At 39.2% G+C, this 20,357-nt stretch overlaps 2 protein-coding genes across 9 annotated transcripts; one reads left to right on the top strand and one right to left on the bottom strand.

Moving 5' to 3' along the window:
* Positions 1 to 482: 482 nt before the first annotated feature.
* On the bottom strand, positions 483 to 20,352 carry Evi5 (ecotropic viral integration site 5). 5 transcript variants are annotated; one of them, XR_001916255.2, is made up of 10 exons: positions 19,837 to 20,352; positions 6,709 to 7,243; positions 5,581 to 6,616; positions 5,371 to 5,485; positions 4,987 to 5,004; positions 3,849 to 4,510; positions 3,673 to 3,790; positions 3,511 to 3,609; positions 2,742 to 2,961; positions 1,465 to 1,693 (listed from the first exon to the last, which is right to left on the bottom strand). XR_001916255.2 is itself a non-coding variant. In XM_089474117.1 (9 exons), the coding sequence occupies exons 2-9, from the start codon at positions 6,923 to 6,925 to the stop codon at positions 1,556 to 1,558; spliced, it is 2,403 nt and encodes an 800-aa protein (XP_089330243.1). In that variant the 5' UTR covers positions 6,926 to 7,243; positions 19,821 to 20,352; the 3' UTR covers positions 483 to 1,555. The 5 variants fall into 5 exon arrangements, 3 of the variants coding, with proteins under 3 accessions (XP_089330243.1, XP_017871662.1, XP_017871663.1); XM_089474117.1 differs by lacking the exon at positions 2,742 to 2,961 and having other exon boundaries at positions 483 to 1,693; positions 19,821 to 20,352; XM_018016173.2 differs by lacking the exon at positions 2,742 to 2,961 and having other exon boundaries at positions 483 to 1,693.
* On the top strand, positions 10,446 to 14,151 carry Sk1 (Sphingosine kinase 1). Of its 4 annotated transcripts, none has more exons than XM_089474121.1 (2): positions 10,446 to 10,852; positions 11,946 to 14,151. In XM_089474121.1, the coding sequence occupies exon 2, from the start codon at positions 11,983 to 11,985 to the stop codon at positions 14,014 to 14,016; it is 2,034 nt and encodes a 677-aa protein (XP_089330247.1). In that variant the 5' UTR covers positions 10,446 to 10,852; positions 11,946 to 11,982; the 3' UTR covers positions 14,017 to 14,151. The 4 variants fall into 4 exon arrangements, with proteins under 4 accessions (XP_089330247.1, XP_089330246.1, XP_089330245.1 ...); XM_089474120.1 differs by having other exon boundaries at positions 10,447 to 10,852; positions 11,943 to 14,151; XM_089474119.1 differs by having other exon boundaries at positions 10,447 to 10,863.
* Positions 20,353 to 20,357: the final 5 nt, after the last annotated feature.

Genomic DNA, 20,357 nt, shown 5'->3' with positions numbered 1-20,357 from the left:
AACAATGCTTAGGAATTAATAAAAACATATGCATGTGTATAAATTATACAATGTAAATTGAATTAATTATTGCACTTGGAAAACAGATCGAACTTAAATACACATATTCATAAAATTTGCTTAATTTTGTTGTTTGCATTTCTCTTGTTGTTTCTGCTTCTTCTAGTTTAAGTTTGACATACTGCTAAAAAATCGCTGGATCGCAGATCCATTTGCATTGCAGCTGTACGTAAGTAATTGATGCGCTTTATATATATATATCAATATCAATATATATTCATAGCATAGATATTGTGTATGTGTGTGTGTCTCTGTTTGTGTGTGTGTGTGTGTGTTTATATGCATTTAGCACATATCATATCGACTACTTCGTTAAATGGGATTAACCGAATATCGTTTTTGGAATATCGTAAGTTATTGGAGTCTTGCAATTCATTGCATATCTCGAGGTTCTGGTTCGCACTATTTGAAATAGTTAAGGGTTTTTATCTTTTTGTTTTTTTTTTTTTTTTTTTTTTTTTTGTTTGAAATAACATTTTGGCAACGCTTGTTACATGTTTGAACATTATTAAAAACTTTCTTGGGTTGATTTTCGCACTTCGTTATCGTAAAAGTTTATCTATAAATTGTTTGGGTATGCTTGCTATATAATTTTAGAATAGAATTACAATGGGTATTTCTACTGTATTTTGTATTTTTTGTGTGCAAACATTTGATATTATTGATAAAATAGGTATTATGTCAAACTTAGTTAACTACACGATGAGGAGTTACAAATTCGTTTTAGACATGTGTTTGTGTGTATGTGTGTATATGTGTGTTAGTGTATGTGTGTTTACAAAATATCAGCAATATCATTCTACACGTATATAGGCTTTAAGAGGTAAACAATATAAAATACAAATAAAAAACTATTTCGTTCTAAAGTCGGTTAAAACTCACATAATTTTTTCGTTTGTTTTTTTTTTTTTGTGATTTTTTGTGATTTTTTTTTTTTTCTCAATTTAAAACTTACATTAAAAGTGTAGGTTACATAAAATCCATCATTTGCTTTATAATAATGTGTGCATATAAATATATATATTAAAAAAATATATATATAGATATATATACTGTGACAAAAAAAAAAAAACTATACATATCAATAAATAAATATTACTTTTCGTTTTTAACATAACAGCGATAATTCCTTATATAAATACATACAATAAAATTGGAAAGAAATAATCATAATATTAATAATTATTGTTTAAAACATATTTTATAAATAGTATTTGTGTTTTCTCCTTATAATTTTTTTGTTTTTTGTTTTTTTTTTCATTGAATTTTTACTAATCATATATTTTTATTGACCATCGACACACCACAGCTGCGACCTTGTGACAGAAATTACATAGTCTGTTATGTATTCCACATACATCAGCCAATAATATGTAAATACATGTATGTATATATATGTATATAAAGTGATCTATATAGTTATCATTGTATGTATATGCATATACGAAGATATATTAGCCATCCGCACTGTGTAAGACGCCATCGGCTTTATATATTATGTGGATAGCTCCGTGCTCCCGCGACGCACCATGTTGAGGTCACTGAAGTCGATCTCTGTTGATTCGATGGATTGTATGGAGGCGCTGCGCAGCTTGTGGGCTGGAAATTTGCCACGACTTTTCAGTGCGGTCAACTGCAGCAGGAAATGATGTTGGCCAAGTTAGTTACGATTTCATTGATGAATTGTATTCGTGTTTGTGCGTGCATTACGTATACGTATTTGACTAGTACTAATAGTAGTAGTGGTGTATATGTGTGTATGTGTGTGTGTGTGTTTGTCTGTGTTAGTGTGCGTGCTTAAATATTAACCAAGCCTACTACAGAGCTCTACCAAATACCAACTACAAAAATACATATATACACAATAGTCTCTATATAAGCGACAAGATAAGAAATGCACAAAGAAATCAAATTTGAATCAAATGAAAAACAAACAATGAGGAAAAGCTCATGCATGTGAAAATATATTGAAAAATTCATTTTAATTTCACATATACAAATATTAAACGATATTCTGGTTTGTGTCTTTGCTAAGCGTAGAGCTTTGCAAATTTACGATATTGGCAGGAAAATGATAGCAATGTGATACAGTGAAACGTGGCTAAAGTGTCTACAGCACGCTGGGCGGGTATATATATATGTATAGATGTATTACAAATGAGAAGGGATACAAATGCGAGATTTTCTTTATTTTAATTATATTACAGTTTTTACTTAATAACATATAAAATTGTTTTGAGTCGATATGAAGCGAGCTCACAGAATAAATAGTAAAATCTTATTATAAATAATAACATATATATAACATGCAATTAGACCGATCCCCGTTTAGCATGCAAAACAGTAAATAAAATTATAGAAATTATGCACAAATCTTGGGAAAATTGTATGAAATCTAAGAGCGCATGCTTCACGCGGAAATAAAAGTTTATAAATGGAAATATGTTCATATATTATATGGGGACAAACAGCAGGCAGATGCAGAGGTAACACTAAATACATGCCAAATTGTAATATAAATTTTGGAATATGAACATGATGGAAATACCAAATGTACTCAAAAACAATCGACAACAAAGTCTATGATCTAACAGGCGCTTAGATCGTAACTATACAGAATGCTAATGCTAATATAGGATTGGGTAATGAGTTCGTTCTTCAACAGAGTTTTATATAGACACCTGATTTGCACATTTGGTCGTTGGCTGTTAAAGTGTTGAGGTCGATTTGGGTTTTAACTGGAATGTGGGGGTAGATGCTTTTGGTATTTGACGACGATGCTTTGCTGAATATTTGTTTTTGGTTTAGTTTTAGTTTTGGTTAGCACTTTATATATATTCGATTAGCTTAGCTTATCCACTTCCACGGCTCAGTGTCGGGGCTGGTTATAGGCGTTGGATACTAGAGACGCAGCATTGCGTTGCGTTTGATATATGTTTTTTGTTTTGTTTTTTTTTTTTTTTTGGTATGAGAAAGAGATTTAAATGAGAAACATACGATATTAATATCTTCAGCAGTACCGAAAGTACCAGAAACTCAAAAAATACTCTTGAAAATTACAAAAATAAACGAAGTAAAATGCACGTATACAAAATATAAAAGCGAATGCCACACCAAAGCTTATGGGTTGATAAGCAATTAGCATGAGCTGAAACACAGTCCTGAATGGGGTTTTTTCTGCTTGTCTTTAGTGTGTTTAGCTGCTGGCCAATGCAGCGCCAATTTCGTAGGCGCTCATAGTGCATATGCGAATGTGTGTGTGTGTGTGTGAGTGGGTGTGTATACACGGTGATTATTAGTGTGTGAGTGTAGCTGTTGCTTGGCGCTTTTAATTTGGCATTTTTGGATGGGTTTTTGTGGGTGCGCAGAATATTAAAGGCCCGAAACCGAAAATAAACAGCAAATGGTATCCAAGTAAAGGGCTTTGCTGGACCCATCGGCAATACACACCTCCGCCTTCATGTCAGCCAACCTGTCCTGCAGGTCGCGCACCTTATCCGAATCATCGAGATTGGCGCGCAGTTCACCCTCGGCAAGCATTTCCGAATTCTACAAGGGATCCGAATCTCGTTAATCTCGAGAGCTGAGTTACTATAAATTTCGAGGCCTCACCTTTGTCTCCAGTCGTGAAATCTCCTGCTTCAGCTCGGCGACCGTTTGGCTCTGTTCGGTGAACTTGATTTTGACATTCATGAGCTCATCCTTCATGCGAGATTCCAGATCCGAGTATCTATATAAAGTGCGTAAATTACTAACTGAATAATCTGATTGATGCTAATGGGACGCACCTGTGCTGCTGCTCGCGCGCCTTGTTGGCCAATTCCTTTTCGCGTGTGACAGCCAGCTCGAGCTCCTCCTTGAGCTTCTTCTGCTCCTCGTCCTGACGGCGCAGCTGATTTGTGGAGACCTGCACCTGAGTCTCCAGCTCCATGACCTTCAGCCGCAGCTCCTTCAGCTCGGTGAGCGTTTCCATTTCACGTATGCGCGTCGTCATTAGCTCCTCCTCGAGCTTCTGTGTGTGCTCCGTCGACTTGGAGTTGTCGAAAAAGTTGGTCAACAGCTTTTTGGGTGTGGAGTCCACGGAGGCGGCGCTATGCTCGTTGCGCTGATTCTCGGCCAGCTGACGCTGCCATTGGCTGCTCAGCTCCTGCACGCGCTGCTTGAGATCCTTGAGGGATAGCGAGGCCTCCGCCTCGCGCAACTTGCTCGCTATCAACTCGTCCTGCAGATGGGCCACCGAATTGTCGGGCGTTGTTTCGCGCAGCGTCTTCTTATCCTCCTCGAGCTCCTCGATCTTCGACTTGAGAGTTCGTATCTGATCCTCACTCTCGGCCGAGCCCTGCCGCACCTTGACCAGCTCCTCCAGCAAACAGGAGACCATCTCGTCGCGCTGCTTCAACGCCTCCTCCTTCATGCACAGCTCGTCGATCGACGATTGCCGCGAGTTATTCTAAATGGAGAAAAGTCTGGCTTTAGCAAAACTCTCACAAAGGGCGCTCATCAATATTTGCATGCAGACAACAGTTTGAAGGCTATCGAAAAATCGATCAATGATGTTCAATGGGTGTCATATCGATAGCGATAGCGATAACTCTAGTCATAATATATACATATCTGATTGGGCTTAATCTACTTAGGGTACATGAACAAATGATGTTAATTGTGTTATTGTTGTATTATGTACGCACGTGAATGAATGAATTATTATATTAGTAAACGACAAATTACCTATCAAATAAAAAGAAAAAAGAACGATAACAAACATGCAAAGTAATGCTACGTAATGCCGAAATTGGCATGCACCTGCCATGGCTGAGGGCAATACTTTGGAGGCCCAAGCACGACATGAGCATATACATATATACTCTATATATGTATGTATGTACACCTGTCTGTATATACATTTTGGCAAGCTGAGATACTTACGCTATCGATCGAAACGTTCTGCTTGACGTTGGCAGCAATTTTCATGGATTTTTTTTTTTTTATTTATTTAATTTATTTTTTTTTTTTTTTTTTTAAGCAAACGTTTTGCGATTGGATTACCATTTGGAATTTTTGGTTATTTTGATTTCGACATATTTGTTTGAGATATATGCATGTTTTTAAGCACCACAACCACAAGAAATAAACAGAATGGAAAAAGAAAGACAGAAATGATTAACAAACGTATATCTATAGATTTAGCACGACTTCGATAATTCAGTTTAGCACTATTTTCTCTTTAGAATTTCTTCAGTTTCTGCTGTTTTTAGTTACAAGACAATCGAGAATAGTGTTAAATTCGCTGTAGTCTTATACAACACTTACATTCTCCTGTAGCCGCAGGCTGAGGCCGCGCACCTCCTCGTTGGCATTCTCCAGCTGATGCGAGACCTCCAGATAGGAGCGTCGCAGCTGCATCAGCTCCGTTTGAATGGCATAGCTAAGCAATAGACAGCAGAAATGCGATTAGATTACGTCAAGAAAGGGGGAGAGTGGGAGTGAGAGAGAGAGAGAGTTGGAGTTAAGTTCAAGTACCTCGTCTCCTCCTCTTCGGCACGTGAGACCTGGCCGCGCACCAGACGATCGGCCAGCTCGGCACTCTCGGCCTCGAGCAGCTCGTTGCGCTGCTTGAGCAGACAATTCTCGCGGCGCAGCCGTCGCAGCTCGACCATCTCCTCCTGCTCCTTTTTCTTCAAGTCTTGATACTCTTTCTCCATTTTCTTCATGCGCTTCGTGTTCAGTTTCTGCGCATAGGCCAAGTTGAAGAAGCCCTCCGGATCGGCCTCGACGCGGCCGGGCAGCTCCTTCTGAAAGAACTTCAGCATGGCCTCCATGTCGAGGGACAGCAGCGACTCCTTGCCGGTGAGCAGCAGGGCCAGCGCCACCTTGAAAATGAACTCCATGCCCTCGCTGAGGAAGACATCCATAATGCGGCAGCTGAGGTTCACGTTCAGTGTGGTCGTGTAGAGCGTTAGGAACCAGCTGGACGCGTACATGGTCGTCTGGAAGCCCTGCTGCTGGAAATGTAGGTGCATATCGGGTATCTGCTCCTGCACCAGATTCTCCAGCTGGTACATGCACAGGCCCAGCTCGGACATCGATGGCTTGAACATGTGCCGCATGCGATGCTGCTGCATGATCTGCACGAGCACTGCGAACGCCTCCTCCTCGGGCATCTGCATCAGCAGCAGGCCCACAATGAAGCCAGAGCCCTGGCAGTAGCCGACCTCACGATCGTGCAGCGAATACGCTTTGATCACATTGAACAGCGCCTCCTGGCCGGGCCCGTCCTTCTCCTTGAAGAAGTCCACCTCCGGATAGGTGCGCGCTATATCACGCCGAATCACCTTCTCGCACGCCGATGTCGCCTTTATGTACTCCGCATACTGTTTCTTATCGGCGTCGGCGGCGCCGCTCAGCTGCTGCCACACGATGGCACGAAAATGATGCGGAATACCACGGCGCACCAGCTCGCGCACGCAGGGATTCTTGCGCTTCAGCGCGCCATCCCAGTCGTTCAGAATGGATGCCCATGTCGTCCAGATGTCCTCCTCGGCGACCGAATTGCCGCCTGCAAAAATCATTGAAATCCACATTACATACACACATACATATATTCAACAGCTGACACATATATGGGGGATATTGAGATTCGAGTCTTACTTGATGTCAGACTGATTTGGCTCGTGTCCGAGTTCTTGCGACTGTGCGTTGAGTGCAGCGAGTTGAGGCTTTTGGCATCGCTCTCGATTAGCTTGTTGGCCGCCTCCAGCTTGGCTAGCAGATCCATTTCAGATGTGGGCAGATTCTCGTCTGCTGGGGCATTCACTTCCATTTTCTTGTTGCTCTCCGGTGGCGTTGCCGTTGCGGTCAGTGTCATCTCTATATGACGGGGCTGCCACAACAAACTCTATTGAAGATGCGAGCGTGCTCTCTCTCTCACTCTCACTCTCTCTCTTACACTCTCTTTATGGTTGCTGTTTTAGTTCTCTTTTTGGCAGACACAAAGTTGTTGAAGTTGTGGTTGTTGTTGTTGTTGTTGATGATGATGTTGTTGTTGATGATGATGTTGTTGCTGTTGTTGCTGTTGGTCCTTGAGCAGTTATCCCCGCGGGCTGATCTCAACGATAGCTCTCTGAATGCATAGCTAGGCTCAGCTCAGCTCAGCTCATCGTCGCGGCTCTCGTTTCGTTTCGCACTGTAATCGATTGCAATTGGATAATTAATTAATAATAATCGTAAGTGTGGGCGGGTGTTATCTTTCGCCTTTTCGGGTCTTAAAGGTGCTCATACTCGAGCCCAATGAAATTGACAACTTAAGTGCGCTAAGACTTATCGAAACACCAGACTGACAGACGTCAACGACAACTGACTCTGCGATGGGGAAGCCAACAGAAAGTATGTGAGCCACATTCACACTCACACACACACATACGCACACACACATACGCACACACACATATGGTTTAATGCAAACAAACGTTGCGGACGACTTAGCTCAAGTTTGTATTCGTATTGTTTATAAGTCGTGCGGCCCCAAAAAAGAAATGGATCAAAACAAAACAGAAAACCCAGTCTGGGCTACCCTACTATCAACAACTGTATATACACATACAGACATACATATATAGATACATGTGTATGTATGTATATCTACTACACTCATACACATATTATTATCTACATATGTCAGCCGAACGGATGCACTCGGCTCGTATGGCTCGTCGTATGGGACGGGTGGGCGATCGGATTGCGCGCGCGTCTCGACCCTCGTCCCTCGTCCCTGACCGCATTGTCAATGGGCGTACTGGCCAGATAAGCGCGAATCAAGCTGCAAATTATATAACCACGATATTTAAATAGATAATATGTATATTATATATATAAATTATATATATATATGCATGCAGAAAGCTTAAGCTGTTAATTAAACTCCTCTTAGCACACAAATTTGGAATCAAATTTTATACCAGGTTATGTGGTGAAGAGAAAATATCATATATTATATTATCTTATACATTATTTATTACTTTATACTATTATTATTATGGTATTTTATATATCTTTATTAACACATATATATTTTGTTGAGAGAGAGTATATCATATATTATATTATAGTATACATATATTATATATACATTATTTATCACATTATATGATTATTATTATTGTATCTGATTTATCTTTATTATTTTGAATCTTTATTTTGCGCAATATACGTACTATTCGTATAGCAGATAGTATTATAGTAGTGTCTAATCTATATACATATACATATATACACATGAATATCCTGTGAAATCTTTGCAAGTTAAATTACTAAAAGTAACTATAATGATGGAACTGTGTTTAGATTATCAGTATTACGCAGATTATGCATTATTATATTATTATTATATTCTAAGTATTTTGTATGGAAAATATTTATTTAGTTATTAAAAGTAAATTTAATTATTTAGCTCCTGATTAAAGATATATCAGTTCAATAAGAGCTCTTTTATATTTTCAATTAAGTAAAACTTTACATTCACTTTCACTTTGGACTTCTTCAAACTACCCTCGCATATACCTCCAGTTTGAAAGCCATTGCGTTTAAGTTCTTATCAACCTAGCATTTCGCTTATCACTTAGGTGTGCGTGGCACAGGCTATAAAGAGAGAGTCCCTTAAAATAAACATTCGGCCGATAAGCTATGTGGAGCACCTGTTCGACGCTGTCCCCCACATCAAAAAAAAGTAGGTGAGAAAATACTATAGCCTTTATCGCATGCCCTCCGCTCAATCCCCACCTGACCCCATCCAGGTGATGGGGCTTGTATCATCAAACATGGCAGGAATTTCTGAATCACACACTGGAGGAACCTCTACTGCAAGTCTCTCCATGCCGATTCATAAATAACGTATTTATCTAGTTAGAATAAAAAAGACAACAAGCGACGTTTCTTATCGGCATGCAATGAACAAAGGAAAAACAGAAAACAAAAAATAATAAAAAATAAAAGGAATTTTTTATGAATTTAGATATCGATTTACAAGTACAAATATTAACTTAAATATACATTTATAAAACAACAAAAACAACAACGAGAGATAACATTACGTAAGTACATGTCGAGCATGTACATTTGCGATATGATCGAGTATGCGGACAAGACATCTCGCACAGGCACAGTATAACAGTATAACAGTCGCTTGTATGCCACCCACACGAGTCGAGCTTACACCCACTGTCAGCCGGCATAGCTGCCTTGGGATCAGCTAGCTTTGGGGTATAGATCGTTGTTATACCCTGTAGCTAATACGTAGTGTTGGGGTATAACAGAATAAAGAAAGCAAAACTATTATACATTGCTTGGACTGAATGGGCTCAGGGTATAACAAGGGAATATATAATGATACTTCTACAAATATATCATAATTCAGGTTGCCATCTATTTATGTGAGGTTATGATAGATGAGCACAATATATATTTATCTCTTAGTTATGTATATATAGATAAAAAGTATGCATATGTATTTTTATATATCATGACCCCACATACATATACATACATATATGAATATGTATACATATTTATAAAAGAGCTCATTCAACATTTTCTTTACAATTGCAACATCTGCAGGAAAATCCCTACTCTGCGCTTCTCATGCACTTAAGGTTTATATGCCATCAATTGACTTTACTTTCTTGCCTTCTATCAATCTCTATTTACTATATTTTCTAACATTCTCAACACGTTTACAGGGTAGCTGCCGTTTGAGCCTTGACCTCATTTTGCTGCTACCTATTTTATTTCATTTAAAACGCCTCAAAACTTGTCATGTTCAGCTTAATCAAAAATTTAAACACTTCCGCAAGTGCAGCCAAGTGGAAATAGCAAACGTACATACATTGAAATTTGCACACACAAAAATACAAAAATAAACAAAAACATAAAAACACTACAACAACAACAACAACAATAAAAAACGAGCCCCAAACAATAAATGCAACACGATGATAATGTTAAAGATGACTGTGTGTCGGCAAACACAGTTATAAATTACTGCATGTCCGTGTGTATGTGTGTGGGCCAAGTGGCTGGGGTTACGAGCGGAATTGCCTCAAATATAAATTGCATTTGCGAAAAAATAGAAATATACACAAAAAAAACAACAACAAAATTCAAAGTCGAAGTCAGTTAGCAAATGCGGTTCAATGCCATCAAACTTGGAGCGCATTCAAAGAGAGTGAGAGGGAGAGAGAGAGAGAGAGAGAGAGGACGAATAATATGCATAGTTAGATATAAATATATACGTATAGTTTCTATATATATATATATATATATATATATATATATATATATATTTATAACGGCCATTACACACATGTACGACAATACAGTTATGAACCAGACATAATACATACAACATCGATACGACACGATACGACGATACGTGTTGATTAGATTTCGAAAGACTAAACACACACACACACACACACACGCACACATGCAGGTATGCAAGTGTGCAGGTGTACGTGTGGTTGTGTGTGTGTGTGTGTGTGTGTCTGGGGGTCCGAGACAAGTGAAATCAAATCGCACAGCGCCAATCTCCCCAGCTCATTCGTTCCATACGAAAAATGAGGTTAGTTCGCTCAGTACGCGAAGATACGTGGAGTCGAGCGCACAGGAGCGAACGGCGACTAACAAAAAAAAAGCAAACAAACAACAAAAAATTGAAGATAAATACAAAATAAATTTGTAACAACAAAACTAAAGAAAAACAAAAGAAAAAGTTTGGCAGCAACAACAACATTTAAAACTGGTAATAATTAAGTAAGTGAAGACAAAGGCAAACGCCAAACAAAGCAGGGCAAAAGCCATAAATCTCTCCCCCTCATTATCTCTCTCTCTCTCTGCTTGTAATACCCTACAGCTGCTGCAATGGGGCATTACAGTCACATGCCAATGGCACATATACGATATAGTATGCGTTTTTTTTTTTATAACATTAATTAGAAATGCATCAAAGCAAGGCAACTGTTTCTAGAGCGTCAGCTTTTTCATTTCTTTTTCTGTCGTCTTTTATTTTTCTTGGGTTGCTCCAGTCGTTTCCACGAAACTGATAATAGCCGCTCCAAAGATTACAGGTTTTATCAAATAATTGAGCTGATTTAAAGGTAAATCAAGTACATACATACATACATACATAAACAAATGCACAGTATTCGGTATTTTTAGGTAGCTCTCCCATAGCTCGCCGATATAAACAAACATTTATTGGCCTAGACTTGAAATCTTAGCCAAAGCTCGAGATCTTAATATTCTAGATCTGAACTATTTTAAGACTTTTAGATATATGAGCTTGAGCTAAAGTATTTTATTTAGTATTTTGCATAGATCAAACCGTTTCTATTTGTATAGATATATAGATTTATATTGATCCCCATATAGATCATTCCATTGTTATAAATATATATAGATCATTCATAATATAGATCAAGATCTATAGTCTTCATATAGATCATTTCATTTCAATTTGTATAGATAAATTAGTCATTTCTATTCGTATAGATACCTAAACCATAAAAGATCTTCATATTTCCATTCATATAGATACATAAAACATTTTTAATATAGATCATTATAAATCTTCATATAGATCACTCCATTTCTATTTCTACAAATATATAGATCATTCTTAATATAGCTTATTAAAGATCCTTATATAGGTCAGTCAATTTCCAGTTGTATAGCTATATGGATCACTGTTGATCTTCATTTTCATTCCCAAAGACGAATAGATCTGTCTTAATATATTACCTCAGATAACTATAGCTGCTTTTCCTAGGGTATCTGACTTTCCACCTCTAATAATACCTCTCTTGATTACTGTTGTTGCATGTCTCATTCAGCAGGTGACCGAAAACAAAAGTTTGGAGGCGTTTGGCGGCCATGACAGCCAACCCAACACCGCGAGTCGAGCGACAAGAGTCGGAGGCGGAGGCGCAGCTGAAGCCGATGCATGCGGAAACGGCTGAGGCAGAGGCCGAGGTGAATGGGGCAGCTGAGGCGGCAACGGATGAGCTAATTGGCATTTTCTATGTGGAGAATCGGCGACGCAAGCAAAACATAAAAATTGTAGTCAAGCTCTGTCCAGAGGGCGTCTATCTGCGTCGGGAGACGGCACAGAACGATCACATCAATGAGCAGCTGATACGCATCGACGACATCATCGGCTCCAGCTGTGGCCAGCGGCTGAAGAAGCGAGCCCGAGGTGGCCTCACCTCGTGCAAAAGCACCAGAAATCAGCAGCAGGAGCAGCAGGAGCAGCACCAGCACCCAGATGCCGAGGGTGCAGGAGCAGAGGAGCAGCAGGGAAAGGAAGCCGACAACAGCGCCTACCTCTACATCTATGCGTATCTCAAGAAGGAGAAGCCGCTGCGACGAGTGCAGACGTTGCGCATCCTACGCTTTCGCACCAGCGACGACTATGCCGAGAATCTGGCCACCGCTCGGCTCTGGCATCGCACCATACGGGAGCACAAGCAGCGCTCAGGTGCCGCGGGTCAAGTGGCTCGGGCGGCGGGCAAAAGGCTGCTGATTTTGCTGAATCCCAAGTCGGGATCGGGCAAGGGACGCGAACTGTTCCAGAAGCAGGTGGCGCCACTGCTGCGCGAAGCGGAGGTCCAGTACGATCTGCAGATCACAACCCATCCCAACTATGCCCAGGAGTTTGTGCGCTCGCGCAAAGATCTGATGGAACGGTATTCGGGCATCGTTGTCGCCTCCGGCGACGGCCTCTTCTACGAGGTGCTCAACGGCCTGATGGGGCGCATGGACTGGCGTCGTGCCTGCCGTGAGCTGCCCCTGGGCATCATACCCTGCGGCTCCGGCAATGGCCTGGCCAAAAGCATCGCTCATCATTGCAACGAGCCGTACGAGCCGAAGCCCATCCTCCATGCCACGCTGATCTGTGTGGCCGGCCGCGCTACGCCCATGGATGTGGTGCGTGTCGAGCTCACTCACCGGGACAGACACTATGTGATGTACTCGTTCCTCTCCATTGGCTGGGGCCTCATTGCCGACATCGATATTGAGAGCGAAAGCCTGCGCTCGATTGGCGCCCAGCGCTTTACCCTTTGGGCCATTCGGCGGCTCATCACGCTGCGCTGCTATCGGGGTAAACTCTACTATCTGCCGGCAAAGAGCTCCACGGAGCAGCCAGCAGCAGCGCCTGCAGCAGCTCCTGCAGCAGCTCAATCCACGACAGGAACACCTCAGGAGCAGGCCAATAGCCAGGCTGAGCCCCAGCCCGCAGCCTTCAGCGAATTCAAAGACCTGCCCGACGACGAGGATGTGCAGCTGCGCGACAATCAGTCGGATCTGGATCAGTTTGCCGACGCCCTGTCCCTGGATCGTTCCATCTATCGCCAGAATGCGGATAGCTGGCATTCGGCAGTGTCGAGGCGCACGGCCTACTATTCGATTGGGGGCCAGAGCTCGCGCTCCAACCGCAGCCGGCTGAACGTGAGCCAGCGGATCGAGGCAGCCAATGCCGAGTTCAATCAGCTGATGCCGGTGAGCAAAATACCCGGACTGCAGATGCCGCTATCTGCCGCCGATGGCTGGCTGCACGAGGAGGGCGAATTTGTGATGGTCCATGCGGCCTACACCACCCACCTGGCCTCCGATTGCTACTTTGCGCCCGAGTCCCGGCTCAACGATGGCCTCATCTACCTGGTGATCATACGAGCCGGTGTCGGACGCTCTCAGCTGCTCAACTTTCTGCTGGGCATGCACAATGGCACTCATCTGCCCATGGAGCAGGATCCACACATACAGGTGGTGCCGGTGCGAGCGTTTCGCATTGAGCCTTGCGGCTCCCACGGCATCCTTACCATCGATGGGGAGCGCGTGGACTATGGGCCCATACAAGCCGAGGTATTCCCAGGCCTCATCAATGTGATGACCACAACGGGGCAGTGAGCAGGTTTAAAAAAGTTCCAGTTTTTAATTTTACAACATATATATATAAATATGGTTTAAGACTGTTTTTTTTTTTTAATAGATATATAAATGTTTTTTTTTTTTTTTTGTTTTTTTTACTACTGCTGAATATTACTAGAAAAAGAGAGCACAAATATGACACAAATAAAAGAGCAACCAAGACAATAATAATTTTTGCTATATATCTACGAATATCGTACAGCTAGCTGTACATAGATACATATATATATATTTAGTTATAGATGTGTGTATATAATATTTAGTGTATATATTTACATATGTACAAAACATTGTTTTGTTTTTGAAGCTTCAATTAACATTTCATTTTCATTAACAGCTTTGAGCTAACAGCTAAACTGTTTTCGTTTTGGTTCATCGATTCCTTAACCTTGGCTTATTGACTTATTATTATTAATATTTGTTTTTCAAGTGTAAAATTGTAAGCCAACTCGTTTTTTATTTATATAAAATAATTCATTCGCTTATAGATATTTTTAACAGCTATTAAAATCAATTAAATTAAACATATTCATGTATTTTGCGTTGTCAAACAATTATAGCAGAATGTTAACTTTGCGATAACATCGGCAATAATAGAACACATATACACACGCACCAGAAACTAGTTTAATTCAGATAACTGTCCACAGCTACAATTTTTTTCTTTTTGATTGATTGTTTTCAAAGGTGTTTGTCAAATAATCTGATAAATATGGGATATATGCGGGCATTAAGTATACAGTCAATTGAAATATTTATAGAAATTATTTAGTGGTATTCTTTGTTTTGAACTTTTAGCCACTAAAAATCAATGATTAACTGAAATTTGGATTAGATTGGCTTTTATATGGTTTAGATTGGAAAAAAAAAACATAAATTTCCTGGCAATCGATTGGACTTGCCTATCTTTATATTCATTACACAAATATATATGTATAAGTAATACATATATATACATAAACAGATATCAAAGCGTTGGGGCAATGGTCGAGTGCGCTGTTTATAACTGGACCCCATTTAGTTAGCAACTTAATTTCAATTCAAATTCGTTTTTGATAATGCTTTAATGCGATAGAATAAGATTATACGAGCTTAGTAAAAAATTGTCATAAATAACGCACTAAACACCTTTCAATGTTTAGTCAAACAATTCTACTTAGTTTAATCTTTTGACTACTTATTTAGCTATTTACAGCTTTAATTTGCTAGCGAGCATATTATTTTGGACGCCACTGTGACAGGCAGCAAAGTGTGCTGCATACGTTTAGGCTAAGTGCTGTTAATTTGTAAAAAAGCTAATGTGTGGACAAAGCACACATATTCATGCAACCATATATGTGTATGTGTGTGTATGCATGTGTGAATGCTATGAATAGTTGCTAATTAACAGCACCATCAAATTGTAGACAATAATTAACTGCCTGCATACGTTACTGTAGTTTGTTAGCAAGTGTATTTACATACATACATGTATTTACATATGTATGCATGTGTGTATTTAATTGTCGTGGATGCATAAACTGAAAAAAGTGTGCTGCTATGTGGTGTACATACATACATACATGTATTTATTTATATATACTTTATTTTTTGTACGACTTTTCAACCAAGTGGCAACACTTTGCGCGCACACACACACGCACATAATAATGCATGTGTGTGCGCTCATGTAGTGCATGCACTTGCCTACTTATTTCCACTCTGATTCATTCATAAAACACATAGGCATGTCTGTGTGTGTGTGTGTGTGCAGCGGCCAAGAACCAAAAAAAAAAAAAAATTATATTAAAATGGAAAAAAATGCCGTCTTAAATTCATTTCAGATGCGTTTTCAAGTGGCCACTCGAGCCAGCCAAGTAATACATGCATAAAAGCATTCGTAAACCGTTACACAGAATTAGACACACACACAGAGAGTGATGGAAAGAGAGGGAGACAGAGGGAGAGGGAGGCTTGTATTAGAGATGGAAATAGCATTTGTCACTGTATTGGCCAGACATTATTGCTTTTTATTGTTCATACAAATTGCATTTTATTTCTTTGCTGACTCTGTCTAAATATGTCTCCACTCTTTGCTCTCCACATTCCTCATTCTCCGCACTTACGCTCTTTCGCCATCGTCACTCAATCGAGTAGCCAAAGACGCTGGGCGAACGGGTAACGGGCCATGCGGACTGTGTGGGAATTAGTCAGAAACCTGCTGGCGGCACCAGCAGCCGCTGCGGCTACGGCTTCGAAAAAAATGTATAAATTTGTTTTTGTTTTATGTGTTCAAATTGATATAGCTCACGTATGACATGTAGGGTATATAAGTTGCGAAAGTGAGCGTAACTAAATGCGAATGCTTTGTTGATGATTTGCAAATAGTTTTCTATACAAATTTTAGGTATTTTTTTTTTTTTTTTTTTTAATTTGAAAATAAATTAGTCTTTAATAAAAATATATTTTTGATATTGTTGCATTTTCTCTTACAATAAAAGTAAAAACTTGGATTTACTAAATGTTATAAATAAATCCTTTTTTTTTTTAAGTTAGTATAATTTAATTTAAGATCATTTAAAATATATATTTTTTTTTATTTTGGTAATAAATGGATATTGTTTATCCACTGTTTATATAAAAAGAAAAATCCGGACTTTACCGTAAGCAAACTTTAAATCTATAAAAAGTGATAAATAAATGTTGTTTATCTAATGCCATATCATAAAAAAATGAATATTCTTTGTTTATTTAAACAAAATAAAATAAACATTTGTATAAGTTAATCATTTTTTCAACTGTACTAAATAATATAATTTTTCTACATTAAATGCTATATAAAGTAACTAAGCAACAAAGCTAATCGATTCGAACATTCGGACAGGGCATCTCATAGTGTAACACCATTCATTTTATTTGGTTTAAAATTTAAACAACCAAAATTTGAGGTGAATATTGCATTTTTGTGGCGTTGACATTTTGCATATCAGGTTCTTCAATTTGCAACTTGGCATATTTAATGACAATATATAACTGGAAAGTTCAAGCTTGTTTACAGAGAGAGAGAGAGAGTCCTGCAAGCGAGAATGAGAGAGATATTTGTGAAATTCTAATCCTGCCTGGGGGCGTCTCACTTACATTTTTAAGTGTTTTAACCTAATTAAATACAAACTAAGAGACGCGTTTACCGAGACCACGCCCCACCTGACCCGATGGTATGGGGTAGACACACATTAGCATAATTTCATTTTGCCGCACCTGACACCCATCGCCCTCACCACATCCTTCACAATGAACCGCAGCCAAGCCCCAAAAATCGTCTGTGCTTCATAACTGTAGCTGTTATTCGAGATTTTCAGCTATTTTTATGCAAAGTGGCAACGCCAGGATATTTTACGTAACTGATAATAACGTTGATTTTTGGGCAAATGTAATGCACAAAAGCACTCGCTTCAACAACAACAACATTAACAATCGAAATTAAATCGTTCCAAATTGTTTTCGGCTAATGAGTTGGCTATCGTTGCGGCTATATAGAATTTGATAGGAAATTGAAAGGGTAAGAGTCATTACGGTGCACATACACACACGCACACGCTTCGATTACTCCAAGCAAGCGTGCGTGTGTCTGTGTGGAACAGTTGGAAATTGATAGCGCATAGAATGAAGGCAGATGCAGAGACAAGCGAAAGAGACGATTGCAGCGATCGCTTAATCATCTGGCAGTAGAGCAGAAGCACGCGCTGCTTCAATTCTATTTGTATACAATCATGTTTTATCGCTTCCAGTGAGAAAGAGAGAGGAAGTGAGAGAGAGTGGTAGAGCGGTAGAATGAGAAAGCAACTGTGCGTATATATTGTTTGCATTAATCATTTTAATGGGGGCGGCACTGTGAGCCATGGACAATGCATAAACAAGGCTTAGACTAATTTCTGTGCAAAAAAAAAAAAAAAAAAAAAAAACTATCATAGGCTTGCAAAAAAAAAAACAAAAACAAAAACAAAAAAAACACACACATATACATGCGTGCAAAAACCAGCTGAATCAACAGCAAAAGCAATTAGGAAATGAGCCCCACAGGTCCCGCACTCAATCTTTCTGTCTCTTTCCTCCCGCTTGACACACACATGTGTCTCAACATCAGCGTTGACTGAGAGGGAAAAGCTTTCGCCAGAAAATGCACAGAAATAACAACAAAATTGATCATTGAAATGAGGCCAACAAAAAATATTGTAACGGTGTTACGACAACGACAACAATATAGCAAAGATAGAAACGACGAAAACGCACAGAAAAAAAACTGGAAATAGCTTGAGAAGTGCAATTCATCAAAAGTAAACTCCTAAAATACCGGCACGTATCGAAGTATGTATGACATACATACACGCACACACACACACAAACATACAAATTACATCTATGCATAGGATTGCATACATTTATGCTCGTTCATCTGACTTTTGCGATTACCCAAACCCATACATACATACATGCATGCATGCTTAGTATAAATGTGCTGAATTGCAAGTGTTGCCAGAAGTCGAAACTGTAAACAACATTTTAAAAGTGATTGACAACAAGCGTCAACAGGGAGCTGAGGGTAGGTGTTGCCGCCTATTGTTATGCTTTTTTTCTGCCTTTTGTTGTTGTTGTTGTTGTTGTTGTTTTGTATTGTTGCTTACTTTACATAACGGTTTTTTGCAATGGTCACTGGGAGGACGGAGTGAAGGAAATTATGAGCATTTGTACAGACATACATATGTATGCATGCTTTTTTTTTATCTATTATTTTTGTTACTTTTTCAGCTAAGCATTAACAAATGGCAGTTTAAATACATACACATGTACGTATTATTTTATACACACAGATAAATGGACGTGGCTCACTTTTCAAGTGCAAATCATTTTTAACATATTTTCGCGGCTTTTGGAGAAGGTCAAAATACTTCAAAAAGCAGCTTCAACAATACAAAAAAAAAAATTAATAAAAATTAAAACAATACACCCACACACACACACAGTAACGAAATATATGTATGTACTTATTGAAATACAAGCCGAAATAAATACATACATATATAGACGGCACACTCAAAAGGCTGAACAACTTCTAAACAAATTATGCATAGACGTACATACGTACATATACAGTTGTTCATATATTTGCTGGTCGTGCTGTATGTGAAGCATGAACATAAATAAATAAACAGAATTATAGCAAAACGCACGCGAGGCGTATAAATGTGGGCATGGGTGTATGGTGAATACATATGCATATATGTATGTGCATATGCCAGTATGGATGTGTGCATGTATATGTGCAGACACCCATGCAAGGTGGTAACGCTGCGCACAGAGAAAGATAGAGCGAAAGAGCAAGAGAGCATCAGCAGCAGACGTTGTGAAGTTTGAATTGGAAGATACAAGGTTACAACAACAAGACAACAAAGCAGCTGATGTGGTAGGAAATGGGCATATGAAAGTGTAAACGAAACGCAGAGAATTTTCTCCAATTGGAATAACTGTTGGCTGCTGGCACTTGTTGTTGTTGTTGTCGCTATTGTTATCTGATAATAATATAGGGCTATAATAAAGAGGCAATCCAATAATGTTAAAGGGACAAACAATAAAAAGTGAATATACATCTGTATAAATGAGAGCAAAAACGAAGTACAACTAGAAAGTTTTTTATTTATTGCTATTTGATGACGTTTTATAGACTCGGACACACATATAAACAATATATTTATCGGTGTGTAGGTATACACACTATCTATGTATGTGAGTGTAAATAGTAAACACACCTGCTTCAGCACTCACCGTTATTGCTTCTTATTGGTATTCTAAGCGAAGATGGCGAATTTTTCAGGCGAAGACGACGAGCGAAGCGACGTCGTCGTTCCAATCAGACGTGCATTAAACTGCCATGAAAGAGTTGTAATTGCTGGACAACGACGATGACGACTTTTTATTTAATTTCACTTCAAATTTTGACGAGACCGACTTTTATTTGCTGTAAACGTCACTTCTTCGGTTTGTCCGCAGACACTGGCACACACATACATACAAACACACACACACGATTCGTTTTCTGGTTGGAGTAAGTTTTCAATTGGTATTTGCTAAGCGGCAATGGATTTGCTTTGAATGCACTATCGCGTGTATCGTTAGCTATGTGGCTGTTGTGAAAAAAATACAAAACAAAAAACAATATCATTCACAATCTTTAAATTAGATTTCTTTGGCGTTCGAGTTTTTGATGTTTGCTGAATTTATAAACTGAGCTTCCAGTGTGACTGCACTCTGCGAACAGTGTGACCACAGTTAACTAGCAATCAAAT

The sequence above is a fragment of the Drosophila arizonae genome, chromosome X (assembly GCF_054131065.1).
Source record: "Drosophila arizonae isolate 15081-1271.41 chromosome X, UAZ_ARI_1.0, whole genome shotgun sequence".
NCBI classification, from domain to species: domain Eukaryota; kingdom Metazoa; phylum Arthropoda; class Insecta; order Diptera; family Drosophilidae; genus Drosophila; species Drosophila arizonae.
The sequence above is the reverse complement of the archived record's forward strand: the minus strand, read 5'-3'. Positions and strand labels throughout refer to the sequence as shown.

What these genes read in the sequence shown, in the direction of transcription:
- Evi5 (XM_089474117.1), bottom strand. Translation starts at nt 6,925, where the DNA reads ATGACACTGACCGCAACGGCAACGCCACCGGAGAGCAACAAGAAAATG. An exon ending in GCCGAAGAGGAGGAGACGAG is followed by an intron (nt 5,486 to 5,580) that starts GTACTTGAACTT and finishes TCTATTGCTTAG; the next exon opens with CTATGCCATTCAAACGGAGC. An exon ending in GCGCGCGAGCAGCAGCACAG is followed by an intron (nt 3,791 to 3,848) that starts GTGCGTCCCATT and finishes CACTTTATATAG; the next exon opens with ATACTCGGATCTGGAATCTC.
- Sk1 (XM_089474121.1), top strand. Translation starts at nt 11,983, where the DNA reads ATGACAGCCAACCCAACACCGCGAGTCGAGCGACAAGAGTCGGAGGCG.